The 18541-nt window shown below is 41.1% G+C and overlaps 1 protein-coding gene across 2 annotated transcripts; it reads left to right on the top strand.

Moving 5' to 3' along the window:
* The first annotated feature begins 1003 nt into the window (after nucleotides 1-1003).
* On the top strand, nucleotides 1004-15808 carry LOC311034431 (galactosylceramide sulfotransferase-like). 2 transcript variants are annotated; one of them, XM_084042312.1, is made up of 4 exons: nucleotides 1004-1126; nucleotides 9022-9186; nucleotides 11271-11514; nucleotides 12241-15808. In XM_084042312.1, exons 1-4 carry the CDS (start codon nucleotides 1101-1103, stop codon nucleotides 13144-13146), a joined length of 1341 nt encoding a protein of 446 aa, XP_083898438.1. In that variant the 5' UTR covers nucleotides 1004-1100; the 3' UTR covers nucleotides 13147-15808. The 2 variants fall into 2 exon arrangements, with proteins under 2 accessions (XP_083898438.1, XP_083898439.1); XM_084042313.1 differs by having other exon boundaries at nucleotides 1013-1121.
* The last annotated feature ends 2733 nt before the right edge of the window (nucleotides 15809-18541 follow it).

Here is an 18541-nt window from a genome sequence, read left to right as displayed (position 1 = left end):
ATACAAAACAGCACACACATGACTCAAATAAATATAATTATAAAATACTTACTGTAGAGAGACGTACAGTTGGTATAGATGCTTTATTTAGAGTTAGGTTGCTTGCATGACCAGACTTGTACATGGGCAGATTTGAGAAACAATTATCCAAGAAATGATTTGCGCAAACATATAAACAATTATCCAAGAAATGATTTGCGCAAACATATAGAGTCTTCTTGGTCAGAGGAACGTCGCGACCCTCATTAATAAAGTTTATCCACATAGTTCTAATGACATCGTCCTGCTTTGGTACTCTATGTACAGACTTGTGTTGGTCTTCACAGCCGAAAACACAGCAAATATAAAGGTTTTTAGATGATTTAGCCATTATGTTACTGCAAACACTACCTAGCGACTGAAAAAAAGAATGGTGAATGGTTGTAAACAATATAAAGAGGAAAGGGGTGGAGACTGAGAGGTGGAGACTGAAAATGAGGGGGCGAGGCTATGAAATGCAACTTACGTCAGTATCCTTGCCATTCTGAGATGGCCTGTTCAGACACGCCCATTCAGGAAATCCATGAAATGAGAATGAATGACTGACACGCCCATTCAGGAAATCCATGAAATGAGAATGAATGACTGAATGTTAAAAAAAAAACATTTTTTTGGGTACAAGAGACACTGGGGACCCCAAAAAATACTAAAAGAAATACCTAATACCTAAAAATAAATGAAATTCATGGTGTAGCCCCTTTAAGAGTAAAAGCACCCTGCACCTTTTGCTCCAAACCGGTCTCCCTTGTTTGCACCTCTTATTGCTCAACATCCCGGTTATTAAAACCGAATTTCGTTATGTTACAAATCCATCCCTAGACCCTAAAGGGTTTCGTAACAGGCTAGCTTGATCTGGTGGAGTACCACTGGGTGTAGGTGATGCGTGCCAGTGTCTGTAGGGGAGGCTGGGATGACACTGTTGACTCACAGGCGTACCTGCAGCAGGCCAGGGAATTAGGTTGAGGTAATTACACTTGGCAGCGGTCCTGTGGAATGGTATACTAATCTCAAGTCTATTAGTTCTATCGTAAATTGTAACTCTTCTCAAACAAGTTGGATGGATGAGGGAAATGGACTTAAAGGTGCAGTAAGTGATATCACTTTTTTATATACAGTATATATTGTGACAGTGATAGCATTTAGCTATTTGTGTGTGTTTGTGTGTGTGTGTGTGTGTGTGTGTGTGTGTGTGTGTGTGTGTGTGTGCGTGCGTGCGTGCGTGCGTGCGTGCGTGCGTGCGTGCGTGCGTTCAGTAACAGGAAACAGGTATGTATGTATGTCACCTTCGGAAAAATCACAGCCAGTCCTGTATGCTCTTCTTTGTGTTGCAATGGGGCTGGTATGCTGGCATGGGTCCATACTATTGCCAACTACCTGAAATTCAAAGAAGGGACGCCCAGAAATAGATACAATGTCACTGAATATACTGTATGTAGAGATTAACCACTTGAACCCCAGCATCCATATTCTGGGGGGAATATGTTTTGGCAAAGAGATTATATTATCTCTTTGCCAAATATTAGCCCCCCCAGAATATGTTTTGGCAAAGAGATTTGGGGGTGTAGACAGTGAACCGGACCCGGGTTGTCTGTATCTGTACTTGGACCACCTTTTTTCTAAGTGTAGAGGGTTTAAGTGGACCACCTTTTTTCTAAGTGTAGAGGGTTTAAGTGGTAATCTGTATTATAGTAAACCTGCATAACATGAGCTGTTTGAACTTAGTTCAAGAAAGGACCGTCTTTTAGTTTAGACCAGGGGTCTTCAACGTTTTCAGGCCAAGGAGACAGAGATGAAGCAGGGACCCCCTCTATACCCCCTGCAGTAACTCAGAGGACCGCCATAGGGGTCCCGGACCCCCTGTTGAAGACCCCTGGTTTAGACCATTCCATATTTCAAGCGACGGTTGGCAACCCGGGGCTCTGGGGAGTGGAGAGAGAAAGCTAAATACCCTACAAGGCTGCAGTGTATTTGTATTTGCACAAAACTCTGTTCAAACTCAGCCTTTGTTATTGTCACTCGGTGACTGCGTTTATTATTTCCAGTTTACTTATGGCCGTGGGCCAAGAGAGCCTCTGTTTGTTTAGATGGCAATAAAGCTAACGTTAGTTAATTAAGCTGTCCTCTCATCTTGTGTGCCCTCATTCACCCATTGCCTTGTGATGAGTTCATGTTCACACGTGGATATCTGGAAAATTAATTATACTAAATTGAATTAGTTAGTTCAATTGAATGGCAATTAAAGGTGGGGTAAGGGATTTTCTTTTCTCTTTTTCGTTAAAATAATTGTTAAATACCTCTTTATTCCAATAGTAATCATTGCTATAGAGCCTTTGTTCATTAACAGGGGTCTCCCCATCTCTCTAGCTCTTTAGTAAACAGAAAATACATTTTCAGGTTTGGGATACCAATGCAGGATACTGCATAAATACGTGAAATTGGAAGTGATGAAACAAACTAAAAATAAAAAATGAGCCTGATTGATTATCTTTGTGGAGTTCTCGCTCCAGATTGGATAACGTTGGTATGCCGACCTGAAACTTTTGGCCAGGGGGAGAGATTACGCATTATGAACTTCAGGCAATACTACTTATCAACCAGTATGTCCTACCTGACATCAGGGTCTGCTAACATACCCTATGCATAGTATTAACATACTCTATGCTTTTGTCAATCAATCAATCAATCAATACGATACAGATTATTTTAAATAGCCTTTTATTCATTAAAATAAGTTACCGATTGCAGCTTTAAGACCTTCTCACACGTTCAGACATCCATAATGTATGCTGTATATCCTCTGCCACAGCTGCCTTGTTTATGTTATGCATAAGGTACAGTATGCACCCAGGGGACATTTACTTGGTGCTTCCTGCATTAATGAATTCTATAAATATTTGCTGTGTTATGCAGTAAGTAGCACCCTCGAGAGTAGAATCACGCTGCAAGGTATAATTATATTGGCCTACAATTGCAATAAACTGTACTTTTGTTGTCAATTTGACCTTTATGTTGCTTGGTTCAAACAGTTTTTTTGATGCTCTAGGGGCTGCTGTTAAGGCTTTTAGACTCTTCTTCTTAGGGACTTTGAACTCCTAGGCTGTTCACATTATGTTATACTCCATGGGTTGTTCAACATACTTCGTGTGCATAAAGAGTATCTTTTCAGATGGTGGTATTGAATCACACAGAATGTGAGGAAAGTGACCCATCTGTTGGCCAGCAGAGGTACTACACATAAAGGTTCCAGTAGTAAAACGTTGTTTCTAACAGGCACAAAATAATGTAATGAATATATAGTTAGTGTATTTCGAACACAGGCCTGATTCCAGCACTAATGGTCATTGTCTCCGAAAGCATAGTCCCTTCGGCGCTCCGGCTTGGAGGGCCGAAGGGACTATGTTTTCGGAGACAATGACCAAGACAATGACTGTCTGAGCAGCTAATCTTGGAACACCGCTGGACCGGTGGAGAACCTTTTCTATTTATCTGTGGGAGTCCATGCTGTAAATTCCTCTGTGTTCATTTGGCTCACAATCCTTTAGCCGCTCACCTCAAAAGACCTCACATTGAGAACCACTGTACTTCTAAGATACAAAAGCATCAAATGTTATTGTACTTCTAAGATACAAAAGGATCAAATGTTATTCAATTCATATGAAACCTGTGTACTATTATAGTCCTATCGAGTTCGCAGTGCATACACTGCACAGTATCAGCTGTTCCAGTTTTCTAGATGTGCTTTGAAATGCTGAAGTGAATTAATGATGTACAAACAATGGCGGCGCATACCGTACGTTCACTTAGTGAGTTCCAGAGAAAGAGCAGGTGCTCTGTAGTTTTACAGTACAATAATAATACAGTGTAGCTGTAGCAGGTATCTAGTCCATGGGCCAAGGCCAGAATTTTCACTAATCAGGGACACTCAAGGTGGCAAATTCTAGTTTGGTATTTTGAAAAGGTCTATATCCCTAGATAATATTTCAACATGATAGCCCTTCCCAAGTAGTAGCTTAGTCCCAGTTATCAGCCTTCAATGACACCAACCATAGATACAAAGAATGAAAAAATCGTCTAACCTTTTTTGAATAGAACATGTCATACAGAGGGGAAAAAAAACATTATTCAATCTCTTTCTCTCACTTATGAACCTTATGAACCACACATGAACCCTAGCATGCCTATTCTGGAGCAAACATTCAGCAAATGGCTTGTCTACAAGCTCACAACACCTCACGTTGTGATACAATGTGAACAGCATTTTCACTATGCGGGGTCACTCAAGTGCAACATTTGCAAATTCTAGTTTTGTATTTTGAATAGGTCTATATCCCTAGATGATATTTGATCATGATAGCCTTTCCCAAGTGGTAGCTTAGTCACAGTTATCAGTGAAGAAAGCGAGCCACTTTTTTGTGAATCCAACAATAGAAAAGGAAATGTTATCCGATCTTTGTGAATACAATGATAGAGACAGCTTTGGTAACATTGTGGGAATAATATGTTGACCTAATAAGTTTTACAAGCTGACATTGTTCTTCCTCTTGTTTATGACCAAAGCTTTCTGGGACACAGCCTGTTATTGGTACAGTATCTTAAGTATCATGGATATATTGTGAGATTTTCTTTAATTGTTTTATTTAGCAGGGTTTGTTGTTAGTTTAATGGAAGGGAAGAGCTGTCTTATCAGTGTCTGCGAGAGAAATAAGCAACCAGCTCAATGAAAACTATTCCAAAAGAAGGGACTATTATTATAGGCCAAATGAGCACTTTAAACCTATACACATAGGCTTTTGAAAATAGCAGATCTTCAAGCTCACAACAATGCGTTGTGAGCTTGTAGATCTCTTATTTTAAAATATATATATATATATATATATATTGAAAAAAGTGACAAATGTTTAATATTTTTAAAACATTTTAACAACACAAATCTTATACATATTAATTTCCTTAACATGAACATTTTTGAGAACAACTGATTACATTTTTTCTATAGGAAGCAAGAACAAATAAGCAACTACACTTTAGAAACAAGCCCAAAAATACGCAATCCACAACTATCAATGTTTACTAGCTACTTTACTCTCTCTCTCTCTCTCTCTCTCTCTCTCTCTCTCTCTCTCTCTCTCTCTGTGCATGTGCATGTGCGTGCGTGTGCGTATGCGCGTGTGTGTGTGGATGTTTTACTAGCATGGGGTCAACCATGCTGAAGTCGAGGAGATGATGAGGTCGACATGTCTCTATGGTCTGAGGACAGAGAAGTAGGGAGAGTTCAGCTTCAGCCCAGCATTTAGTCCATGGGCCCAGGCCAGAATTTTCACTAATCAGGGACACTCAAGGTTGCAAATTCTAGTTTGGTATTTTGAAAAGGTCTATATCCCTAGATAATATTTCAACATGACAGCCCTTCCCAAGTAGTAGCTTAGTCCCAGTTATCAGCCTTCAATGACACCAACCATAGATACAAAGAATGAAAAAATCATCTAACCTTTTTTGAATAGAACATGTCATACATACAGAGGGAAAAAAAAACATTATTCAATCTCTTTCTTTCACTTATGAACCTTATGAACCACACATGAACCAGCATGCCTATTCTGGAGCAAACATTCAGCAAATGGCTTGTCTACAAGCTCACAACACCTCACGTTGTGATACAATGTGAACAGCATTTTCACTTTTGCGTGGTCACTCAAGTGCAACATTTGCAAATTCTAGTTTTGTATTTTGAATATATCCCTAGATGATATTTGATCATGATAGCCTTTCCCAAGTGGTAGCTTAGTCACAGTTACAGTATCAGTGAAGAAAGCGAGCCACTTTTTTTTTAACAGAACATGTCATACAGAGGAACAAAAAAATTAATTTTCTCTCTTTCATTCACTTCAATAATAATAATAATAATAGCTTGAATTTATATAGCGCCTTTCATAAACCCAAGGACGCTTTACATCAAAAACAATGAACAACTAACAGACAAACAAACAAAACAACAAACAACTAAGCCATAAGCCTGAGAGAAGTGTCTTTTCAAGGCAGCCTTAAAAGAGTCCAGTGTTGGAGCATGGCGAATTCCTATTGGGAGAGAGTTCCACAGGGTGGGGGCTGCCACACTGAAGGCTCTGTCCCCGAAGGTTCACTTGTTTGCCTTGGGGACAGAGAGGAGGTCCAAGTCTGTGGACCGCAGGGTCTGTGACAGAGTCAGGTTTATAGGCCAGGTACAGGACTACTGTGCAGATAATGTGGGGAGATAATCGCAAAAAAATGAATGTCCTAAAAAAGTATTAAAGCTACTCATTTGAAAAGGCTATCATGTTTCAAAGTACTTATATGGACCCTACAAACAAAATGGTGCCAAAGAGATTTTGCCACCTTACGTGTCCCTGACTTCTGGTCTGGCCCATGGACTAATCATGGCTGAGAATGCAGGAGAGAACATCGGCACTGAAATTATTGTTAGCCTATGTTACACTTTTGGAATTATTTGAAGAATAATTGTAAGTATTGAATTTATTATAATTATGGCACATTTGGTCCATTTGCACACTCTCAGAGTTAAATTAACAATGAGTATTTTACAGTGTGGATTGGGGTCCCAAAGATATAAAAAGAAAGTGGCCTTTTGCATCAAAGTGGGGGTCCTTGAAATTAAAAGCTTTGAGCATTTTCAGAACAGTCTATTATAGAGTGTATAAGGCATGTATGTGTAATGTAGTCTGCTCCATGACAGCATGCTCCATTAGGTCACTGGTAACACAAACATGGTCATAAAAGATGATAACGTATCAAAGGTGGAGCTGTGTGGTCAGTGCAATGCGAGAGGCAGATGACAGACATGCCAGCAAAACGGTAGGATCACTCTGATTCTTTTTCTGTATACATGTTATGTACTATTCTAAGGAACATTATGAAGAACATATATTTCTAAAATCCTTTTTCTAAAGAGCCATGAGAAGGCCATTCATGCTTTTATCCCGTTTAGATCTTGGTTAGATTATTGTACATTTTTGGACTCTTTTGGACTTTTGGACAGAAAACAATCGCATACTCCTCATCAGCGTGTTAAAAAAAAGCAGCAGCCAGGCTTTTAAATAACACTAAGAGACGAGAACACGTCACACCCATTCTGAACTGTCTCCACTGGTTGTCTGTTTGTTTTAGAATTTAAAGATTTTACTGGTAATGTTTAACGCCTTCACATGACTGGGCTCCCAGTATAACGTACATGTTAGTTCCCTATGTGCCAGACAGTCTCTTGTCTGTTCCTGGTTCCCAGCTCAATTCTGAGGGTGACCAGGCTTTAGAATCAGAAATCAGAATGAACGTTATTGTCACATCAACAAGTTTACAGCTGTAATGAAGTGGTTGAAATGATTCTTTTCGTTTGTAGTTTTCAGGAAAGGGAGGTAGATTAGACATACTGTAGAAAGAAGAGCAAGGCAAAATACAAGGACAGAAACAGGTCAAATAATCAGATATCATGTTCTCTAAACATGATAAAAAATGTAAACATGCAACATTGTTTAGAAAAAAGTGCTATGAAAATAAATGTTAATTAGTATTGCTGTTATTATTATTATTTATTATTATTATTATTTCCATTTAAAATGAACATTTAGAATGATGTTTGGTGCGCAGTACGGTATTCAGCTTATTGCTTATGATTATGTTTATGTTGTGTGTTTTTAACAACAGAGTGCAAAGAGTCCAACAATAGGGTGCTTGTATGAGGCCCAATGAACACCCAACTATAAAACTAAACAACCACTTTTTCAAATAAAATCATGCCACATACAACAAATGTAAAGGCAGAACTACAGAAATAGCGGGAGAGAAGCACAATGAAGAATGTGACAACAGAGGCATTGCCAGGGCGTTTGCATATGATTTAATTCACATTTTAACACATTTCTACAGTATATTATTTACGTGTCTGTATTATGATTTAATACAGCAAAACACTGATACTGTATATAAATACTAAAAATGTTAAACAAATACATCTTATGTAACATGAATTAAATCATATACGGAATTCATGAGTGTTAAAAATAAGAATTAAATCATATGCTTCATTCAATAATTTGAATAATGCTGTCAAGACTGCCGTCCCTGCAGTAACTAATGGTAGTCTATAAAAGACACAATAGTATGTTAAATTAACCAGAAAACAGTGTGTGTGTGTGTGTGTGTGTGTGTGTGTGTGTGTGTGTGTGTGTGTGTGTGTGTGTGTGTGTGTGTGTGTGTGTGTGTGTGTGTGTGTGTGTGTGTGTGTGTGTGTGTGTGTGTGTGAGAGAGAGAGAGAGAGAGAGAGAGAGTGTGTGAGTGTCTGTGTCTGTGTGTCTGTGTTTGACTGCTAACTGAGGCAGAGGAGAGGTTAGAGTCCATGGGTGGTTTCCCCGCCGTGGTTGGCTATAAAACTATAAAAGAGACAGTTTATTGCCAGTGGAACCAACATCAGGCTAGAATTAACCCTTTGCTGTATGGTGTATCTAAAAACTGAAAAGATGGTAGGTGTTGTTACTAAAACTGTCAACATACTCCACTATGTTGTTCCCTGATCAGATTGATTTAAATTTGATTGAAGTTTAACAGCGTGAGAGTACTGTGGGGCACAGGATATAGATAGAAGAATAAACATCACAAATGATAGACTCCAACCCTAGACTAAGGCACATATAAGCAAAAAAGATACATGCAATCAAAAGTCGTTACACCGATAGTGTTGCCGAGTCAACAGTATAAACAGTACAGTAACCACACCCCTAGTGTCACTGCTCAATAGAGTGCATCAGTGATAGGCTATTAGACTACAGCCTCTGTGCACTTTTTTTGTTTGTTGACTTTTTTTGTTTGTTGACTACATAACTGGCCAACATCATGAGTCGACATGAGGATGTTTGTTGTTTATCCTCCACTTCATGTTATAATAAGAACGGCAAACAAATGCATTCTTCCTCTTCCTCTTGTGGCTGTCCACAGGTTATGGTGTGGTGGACAATGCTCTGGAACCATGGCTGGCAAACATGAAGGCAAACAGTGGAGACCTGCGTGTAAACGCATGCTGGTGGCTGCACTCTTCATCACTATGATCCTGTGCTACTGCCTCTCCAGTCCCAACATCCACTTCACTGTGCCCGAGTTAAGGCAGGTACACACTGCAGGATATTTGGTCCGATTATGTTGTCGGGGACCTGTTTTGGTGCTCGCCGACAAAACCTCCTGATCTGACGCAGATCGGGAGGCGAGGTTTTGGTCGCTGTGTGTGAAAGGCTCTGCGAGAGGATGCGGCCACGATAATTAGGCTCGGCGATGGCTTCCCGACCGTTTTCAAATATCTACCAAGTTAGTTATTCGTCTCTGTCGCAGACAGGACATCAGACAATATCATACAGTATGAAAGGGGCTCAGACCACGCTGCGAGGAGATGAACGCTACAGCCAATGAGAGCACATTACAGCCACCGTGGCTAGGGGAGCGGCGCTGGATCTGACCACAACAAACATTATAACATTTAACATTATAAAACAAAATGAGAGAGTGAGCGAGCCTGGTGGGCTGTTTATTTTAGAGGAATTGTACAGAGAGAGAGAGACGGAGACAGAGAGCGAGAGCGAGCTCTGTGTGTGTGTATATGTGTGTGTGTGTGTGTGTGTGTGTGTGTGTGTGTGTGTGTGTGTGTGTGTGTGTGTGTGTGTGTGTGTGTGTCTGTGAGTGCAGCATGCGTGTGACACACGCTGTGTCTGAACAGCGTTGCCAGATGTTGCGAGAGAAATAAGCAACCAGGTCTATGAAAACAAGCCCAAGAAAAGGCCACTTGAAACCTATTTACAAATACATTGGATATTTGAAAAGAGATACATACAGAGAAATAGAGAATGAATTATTTAATTTCAACAATCAATAGCGTACTGTCACGTTTTCCCTGGCATATCACGGGAGCTGTGCACATATTCATGAGACGTCGGTTAAAATGAATTGGAATAAAAACAAATGTATGTATCGGGTCTGGATAGCATCCTAGTGAACTATCCTACAGTGTGTGATCCCTAGTCGGTGATCAATCGTATAGTGTGAAAACCACAAGGATATGTGAGAGACGATTTCAAGAAATAGACTCCTGTAGTGTGAAATGCTTAACGATCAGACGACCCCCGACCACTTTAAAAGTCCTACAGTGTGTACCTGCCCTTAAGACTCATTATACCATTGGTTCGCAAAGTGGGGCCCGGGGACCCCCAGCGGTCCTTGAGGGAGTTCCAGGGGGTCCCCAGCTAAATGATAGGTAGCTAGGAACCAAATTGACCCTTATGGGATTTGGTTCCATTCGTACACTCTGAGAGTTAAATAACATTGATTTTACAATTTAAATTGGGGTCCCAGAGATAGAAATGCCATTAAATGGGGGTCCGTAGCCTATTACATGTCAAACTGGGGGTCCTTGAAATTAAAATGGTTGAAAATCACTGCTAGCTTTTCAAATGGGGGTCCACGGGCTAATAAGTGTCAATTTGGGGGTTGGCGTAACAGTCTGGGCACCCACCTAAGCTGGGCACCTAATCCTGCCTGACAGCGTGTCGCGGGTTCGACTCCCGATCCCGACGACCTTTGCTGCGTGTTATCTCCCCATCTCTCTCCCCTTGTCCTGTCAGCCTACTGTTCCTATCAGTAAAGGCAGAAAAAGTCCCCAAAAAAATAATACAAATAAAATAACTGTCCAGGATTATCACAATTTCGGCCCTAATTATGTCTTCAGTGTTGACTGGTGTCTCTCAAATATACAATATATACCGTTGATGTCTGTCAGAAACCTCTTATATCCATATTGTATGTGTTTGTGTTTTTTCATAAATTAATGCTCTACTTGATCATAGGCTACTACAGCGTCACACAAAAGTATCAAAAGTAGTAGATCTACTACTTTTGCCATTTTTGAATTTGAATCCTGAAAAGTCACAGTTTTGGACATATGAGGTTTCCACCCGACAGAGACAGTATACATACAGTATAGGTGTGATGGCAGACCCCTGAATAATGATTGTGCCAAGTTTGGTGCGGACTGGAGCAACAGTGCACCTCGCAAGTCTGGATTTTATGTGACCCACCGTCGACCATTTTGGCATTTTTTTCACACAAGACTGCTCAGATTCTACTTTTTAATGATGTTATACGATGTTGTTTACTTATATTTTCATCTCATGATTTGACCATTCTGAATTCTTTATTTATAGTTTTCCGGTGCCTCATTCTTGTGCTCCAGCCGAGCTCCACAGTCGGCCGACTGCAAACAGCTCCCAGCCCATGGTTAGCAGCACTGGACTCTGTACTCCTAAAACAGACCTCATGTTCATGAAGACCCACAAGACAGCCAGCAGCACCATCCTCAACATCCTGTTCCGCTTCGGAGAGAAACACCGGCTTAGATTTGCTTTCCCCAACGGCAGGAATGACTTTTCGTACCCGTCTCCTTTCCAGGTTATTATAGTTTTTCATTGTTTTGTCTTCATGATTAAAAATGTCAGTGAGTTTTAATTGGTTTGTAAAGATTTGCTAGTTTACTTTTTTTTTGTTTTTTTAAGGCCTAGCTTTAGAGTGTGAGTTTTAGTTTATTCTAATACAGGGTATTTTGTCAGATCAAAATAGTAAAAACAGTAAAACAAAATAGCAGATCTACAGGCTCAAAACCTTTTTTTCCTTAACTATGGACATTTTCTGTTGCAAGCAGATACTGTAATACAGTTTCAGTTAGTTATTTCAGAATTTTTATTTCAGTTAAAGCTGCGCTATGTAACTTTCCTCTACGCTGGATTTGAACCTGTCTCTGCACAAGTGCTGACATTTTAACCTTTGAGCTAATAGAGTCTGCCTGCTTGCTCAAGGGATAAATTGAATCTTGACCACAATTCGTGTCATAATCGTGGTCACAATTCGTGTCAAACCAGAAAAAAGGATTGTGTCAAAGGTCATGGTTCACACACTGGATCTAAATGTCTCAATAGAAGAGCAGGGAGACAAAACACAACCACCCCAATCGTATAAGTTATATTGTATTAACATACTCTACCATACAGAAAATGACATGTTATTCTTAAAAAGAAAGTTACATGGTGCCGCTTTAACTAAAATGTTTTGTCAATTTTAGTTTCATTTATTTTGTTTTATTAGTTTTAGTTAACTGTAATAACTCTTTCTCCTTTCCAGCGATCCAAGGTTAAAGACTACAGACCCGGAATGTGCTTCAACATCATGTGTAATCACATGCGCTTCAACGCAACAGAGGTGGCCACGGTTCTGCCCGCCGACACCTCCTACTTCACCGTTCTGCGAGACCCCGCCGAGCTGTTTGAATCCTCCTTCCACTACTTTGGCCATGTGGTGCCGCTGACCTGGGCGATACCCGGCGAGGACAGGATGGCCGAATTCCTGCGGGATCCGCAGCACTACTTCAAACCGGACGGCTACAACTCGTTCTACCTGAAGAATCTGCTGTTCTTCGACTTCGGGCAGGACAACACCCTGCAGCCGGACGACCCGAGGGTGGAGGAAGGCATCAGGGCCATCGCTGACCGTTTCCAGCTGGTCATGCTGGTGGAACACTTTGACGAATCGCTCATCCTACTCAAGGACGCCCTTTGCTGGGAAATGGAGGACGTGCTCTTCTTTAAACTCAACGCCCGCGCGGAATCTACCATATCCAAACTGACCCCGGCGCAGAGGGCAAAAGCTCTCGAGTGGAACGCGATCGACTGGAGGCTGTACCAGCGCTTCAACGCCACCTTCTGGAAGAAGGTGGAAGGATACGGACAGAGGCGCATGGCGCAGGACGTGGCGGAGCTCAGGAGGAGGAACGCGGAGATGGCGGCCCTCTGCATCGAAGGGGGCCACGCCGTGGACACCGGTAGCATTCACGAGGCCGCCATGCAGCCGTGGCAACCCGTCGGAGAGAAGACCATCATGGGGTACAACCTCAAGGCGAGCGTGGACGAGGCCCACAGCACGTTGTGCCGTAAGATGCTGACCCCGGAGATTCAGTACATGACGGATCTGGGGGTGAACCTGTGGATGACCAATTTATGGGGTCGTGTGAGGGCTATCATTAACTGGTGATACAACACGCGGCAGTTTCAGTTGCCAAAAAAAGAAATAAGAGCACTGTAAATGTATTTAAACCAAAAGTGTGAGCTTTTCAGGAAATGGAAAAAAAGAACTGTGTTCCGATGGATCCACTGCAGTTATCATTCAATCACAAGATCTTGTTTTCATCGGTTAATATTCATAAAATCCACAACGCGCCGCGTTGCAACACAACACATTTTAAGCTAAGGCTATTTGTGTTACTTTTGTGTGACAGTATGACATGCACATTTAATTAGGAGATCAGGTTTCTGCATGATGGCAAAGATTTGCTTTTTTTTTTATTGTAAATTATTTATTTTTCTACTTTATTTCTGATAGTGATAGTGAGAGAGAGGATGCCGGGTGCATTTCTCCTTTCCGACATGTCGCCTTTCCGACGTTGACGAAGCCTATACCTAACCCTAACCCTAACCCTAACCGCACGCGGAAGCCACTAGTCGGAGTGGTGAGATGTCGGAATGGAGAGTGAACACCGAGGATGCCATATAGCAAAAAAAAAACTTCAAACCCGGGTCAGCTGCAGGGAGGACTATATAACCTTATTTATGTGGTAAATATAGGCTCTTACGCAGTGAGCCTGGTATTTTGTTATTTTTACAAATTTAGGACAAAACTTACAAAATCATAAATGAGCTGAAATACAAATGTCATGTTTAGCAATTGTTTATACAGGTATTAAGATAAGTATTCCAAAATGTTTATAATATACATAATCATTTAAGTTAACCCAGTTACTGAGTAAACAATACATGGCCTACTGTACAATGAGCAGTTCTACATCAAATATTCAGTTACTGAGTAAACAATGCTACATGGCCTACAATGAGCAGTTCTACATCAAATATTCAGCAAACTTGTTCAACAGATGATGAACAGAGAATCGAATCTACCACAGGGTAGCCTCGCGTAGCCTCACTGCGTGGATATGAGTCTGGTGCTTCCATGAGGACGCTTTTTCCCCAAGGGACAGGATCAAAACAATGGCCCCCGACGCAATTGGTTAGACCTACAACCAACTGCCAATTACAGTCTCCCATATTCGAATACTGGGCCCTGATTGGTCCCCCACGTCTTCTGGAGCAGGAAATGGATTCTCTATGGAGTGGTGCCAGACCCAAATCGCAGAGTGCAATTTTTTTTTGCACTCGCAGATTCGTCTGGTCCCAGGCTATACACACAGGGAACCACACTGGATTTTAAATGTCCACATAGTCTGTGTTGTGCTAACAAATGAAGTTACAGAATAGCACAGTGATATTCCGAAACAAGACAGGGCCTCATGATGGTGTGGTTTCTCTCCGACATCATAGTGATGGTGTCATATTGATGACATCATATGGATGATGTCATATTGATGACATCAGTCATGTCCATATATGGAGTGCAGGACAGTGGATCGGACAGACACGGACAAACTCTCATCCCCCTGGGCGCCACACTGTATAAGGGCTGTTTACCTTAATTAAAAGAGCCCTCCTACATATCCTCCTACATATATTTTGCATTTGTGTCATTTAGATATCCACGACCTCAAGGGACAGGGTTAAATCTCAGTTAGGCCTAGTACCGCCAAAGACGCTCAGCAAGTGAAAACACCTATTGGTGAGTTAACACAAACACTGTTTTAGTGTTTTGTCCATTAGTTTTATTTCATTCTGAGGATTTAGATTTTTTTTGGGTACAGTATACAATTATTATTTTAGTATTCTAATAGGTTTCCAAATAAGAAAAATAAGTGTAGCAAGACCCGCCACCTCTGTGGCTTTGCCAGGGTTCCTTTGTCACTCAGTCAGGCAGTTGGTTCAAATACATGTATTGTAGAGGGCAAGATGGTACAAGCCAGAGCAGATGTAAATGAGTGTGTGTGGGGATGACTAATTTATTGATTTGGGGGATGACTAATTTATTGATTTGTGTATCGATTAGATCAGAGTACAAACAGGTGTGCAGTCACACCCAGCTCAGTCCAATTTGTTTGGATTCAGGCCAAGTGTGATTGCTTAAATCAGCCCTCACCCACAGCAATAACCTTTTTTTCCTTTTTCTATTCTGTGAAATACATTTCTTATGTAGGCTAGTAGTTTAACCATGGAAAAAAAAATCACGTTCTGAGCTAGAAGTGCCAGATCCATGACAGCAAAACACCAATCAGGTGGTCCAATGAGCACAGTAAATATTTTGTTAACTACACACTATTGAACAAATAGGCTTACGCTATGTTTTCATAAACAGGATATTGTAACCACTGAACTTGAGAACTGTTTTTGCCTATAGCCTATACCATAGTGCTATAATGAAATGAAATGAAATAAACAATGATGTATGTATATTTGGCCATATGGGTGGCTTATTTTATGAACTTAGTTTCTATAGACGGGTTTCCTGTTAGTAAACATGAGAGGAATATGACCGCGCAGAGGAGGGGGAAGCCTATGGGTGCGTTTGGAAATTACGCACCGGAGCACACTCGCCTATTAGTTTGTATTGGCCAGTGCGCTCACTGCCGCTCAGGGCTGTATTTTCGAACGCGCCTTTCACCCGGGCATGCGCAGATTGCGCATTCTGCTCTGTGATGACGTCGCGCGGAAATCCGTCTATTGTGAGAAACACGTGTGTGAATGTATGCATTTAGTTATTACAGCCACCAGGTGGAGCCATAGCACAGCTGACAGAAACAAGTATCACAACTGTCTCAATTAAATACTTTATTCAAGTGAATAAAACTACTGAAACTTCAGAAAGCTTAATAGCTTGTTCAGGTTGTTTGTATTGCAAATCATATATGAAGAAGTATAAACCAGAGGTTCCCCATAGCCCTAGAATGGCAGTGATTATTACCTTAATTAAAAGAGCCCTCCTACATATCCTCCTACATATATTTTGCATTTGTGTCATTTAGATATCCACGACCTCAAGGGACAGGGTTAAATCTTAGTTAGGCCTAGTACCGCCAAAGACGCTCAGCAAGTGAAAACACCATATTGGTGAGTTAACACAAACACTGTTTTAGTGTTTTGTCCATTAGTTTTATTTCATTCTGAGGATTTAGATTTTTTTGGGGTACAGTATACAATTATTATTTTAGTATTCTAATAGGTTTCCAAATAAGAAAAATAAGTGTAGCAAGACCCGCCACCTCTGTGGCTTTGCCAGGGTTCCTTTGTCACTCAGTCAGGCAGTTGGTTCAAATACATGTATTGTAGAGGGCAAGATGGTACAAGCCAGAGCAGATGTAAATGAGTGTGTGTGGGGATGACTAATTTATTGATTTGGGGGATGACTAATTTATTGATTTGTGTATCGATTAGATCAGAGTACAAACAGGTGTGCAGTCACACCCAGCTCAGTCCAATTTGTTTGGATTCAGGCCAAGTGTGATTGCTTAAATCAGCCCTCACCCACAGCAATAACCTTTTTTTCCTTTTTCTATTCTGTGAAATACATTTCTTATGTAGGCTAGTAGTTTAACCATGGAAAAAAAAATCACATTGCCAGATCCATGACAGCAAAACACCAATCAGGTGGTCCAATGAGCACAGTAAATATTTTGTTAACTACACACTATTGAACAAATAGGCTTACGCTATGTTTTCATAAACAGGATATTGTAACCACTGAACTTGAGAACTGTTTTTGCCTATAGCCTATACCATAGTGCTATAATGAAATGAAATGAAATAAACAATGATGTATGTATATTTGGCCATATGGGTGGCTTATTTTATGAACTTAGTTTCTATTGTGAGAAACACGTGTGTGAATGTATGCATTTAGTTATTACAGCCACCAGGTGGAGCCATAGCACAGCTGACAGAAACAAGTATCACAACTGTCTCAATTAAATACTTTATTCAAGTGAATAAAACTACTGAAACTTCAGAAAGCTTAATAGCTTGTTCAGGTTGTTTGTATTGCAAATCATATATGAAGAAGTATAAACCAGAGGTTCCCCATAGCCCTAGAATGGCAGTGATTATTACATACATTGGCACACACCTGTGATTATTACATACATTGTCGATTGTGTGCCCCATACCTACTGTACATGCTCATGCAGTTTTACTTTTGCAGCTATGAGTGTCTTGGGCTTCACCCCCAAATTGTCACTGGACATCCGTGCGGAAAGCCTGTACTTCTCTGTACATAGTACAAAATAAACATATGTGCGCTGTGGGCGAGTCTTCTCCTCCGCGTCATCAGCGCCCATACCCAGGGTGGGGTTGGCGAAAGGGCCTACTCTGTGTGGAGTTTGCATGTTCTCCCCGTGTCTCCTAGGGTAGTTAATACCCTCACAAAAACATGTAGTAATCCTGGTCGCTATACCGCCTCCCCCATGACAGCCGGGGCGCCTGATGGAGGGGAAGGGAACTGGTTGGAATAACGTGTTCCTTCCACGCGCTACGTCCAACCAGGGAAACTCCCCCCTGTCAGGTGACAAGAAGGTCAGTTGGCTCTCATGCACTGAAGGAAGCATGAGCTCGGCCCTGGCCTCCCTGGCTGTGGGGGACCGGTGTAGCGCTGGTGTAGGGCTGGTGTAGCGCCCAGGATCACTTAGGAAATTGGCACCGGGTGAAAAAAATGGGTTACAAAAATCGTGGGATAAAAATGATAAGTTTAAATAAAAACAAAATAAACATATTAGTGCTGACCCTGTAGCCTCCGACGTTAACTCGACATTATGAACCTGTGTGCACTGTATTAGCCCGTATTTTTCAATAGATATGTGTTTTAATCCTGTCTGTGTCAGATTCTGTCGGAAGTTCCTTGTATAGAGGGAAAAATTGCGTTCAGGCACAGACGGGATTAAAACACATTGGCGAATTGGCAAATACGGACTAATAAAGTGCACAAAGATGCAGAATGCTGTAAGCACGTTATCTTTTGCATTTGTAGGTACATGTTAGGAGGAATACAGATTTATACGGGCGAATGTCCAGTGACAATTGAGGGGTGAAGCCCAAGACGATCTTAGATCATAGATGTATGTTATCGATTTTAACATTTGCATATCTATGTTCCCAAACCTTTTCAACTCGAGACCCAAAGGGGAAATTTGACGTCCTTGGCACATTTTTTAAAACAAAATAATGTAATGATCATAAAATGTACAGGATATTTAGGCTACTTGCAACTCATAGAACCGCACTCATCCTTATGCTGTGTGTGAATGTGAACCCCACTCATATAAAAGGCTGGTCTGGACAGTGAAGAAACAAGGAGTTCTGTAACTGACTGTAGGAATTATTGTGATCCCACTGTCATCGGATCAACCGGTAGGCAGGTGTCACTGCAGCCTATATATAAATCTGGTCAACACACTCGTCCCCATGATGTGTGTGAATAACCATTATAATAAGCAACTCAA

The sequence above is a fragment of the Gymnoscopelus microlampas genome (genome assembly GCF_963454915.1).
Source record: "Gymnoscopelus microlampas genome assembly, chromosome: 2".
In the NCBI taxonomy this organism is placed as follows: Eukaryota; Metazoa; Chordata; class Actinopteri; order Myctophiformes; family Myctophidae; genus Gymnoscopelus; species Gymnoscopelus microlampas.
Note: the sequence above shows the minus strand (reverse complement) of the source record. Positions and strands in the feature narration are given on the sequence as shown.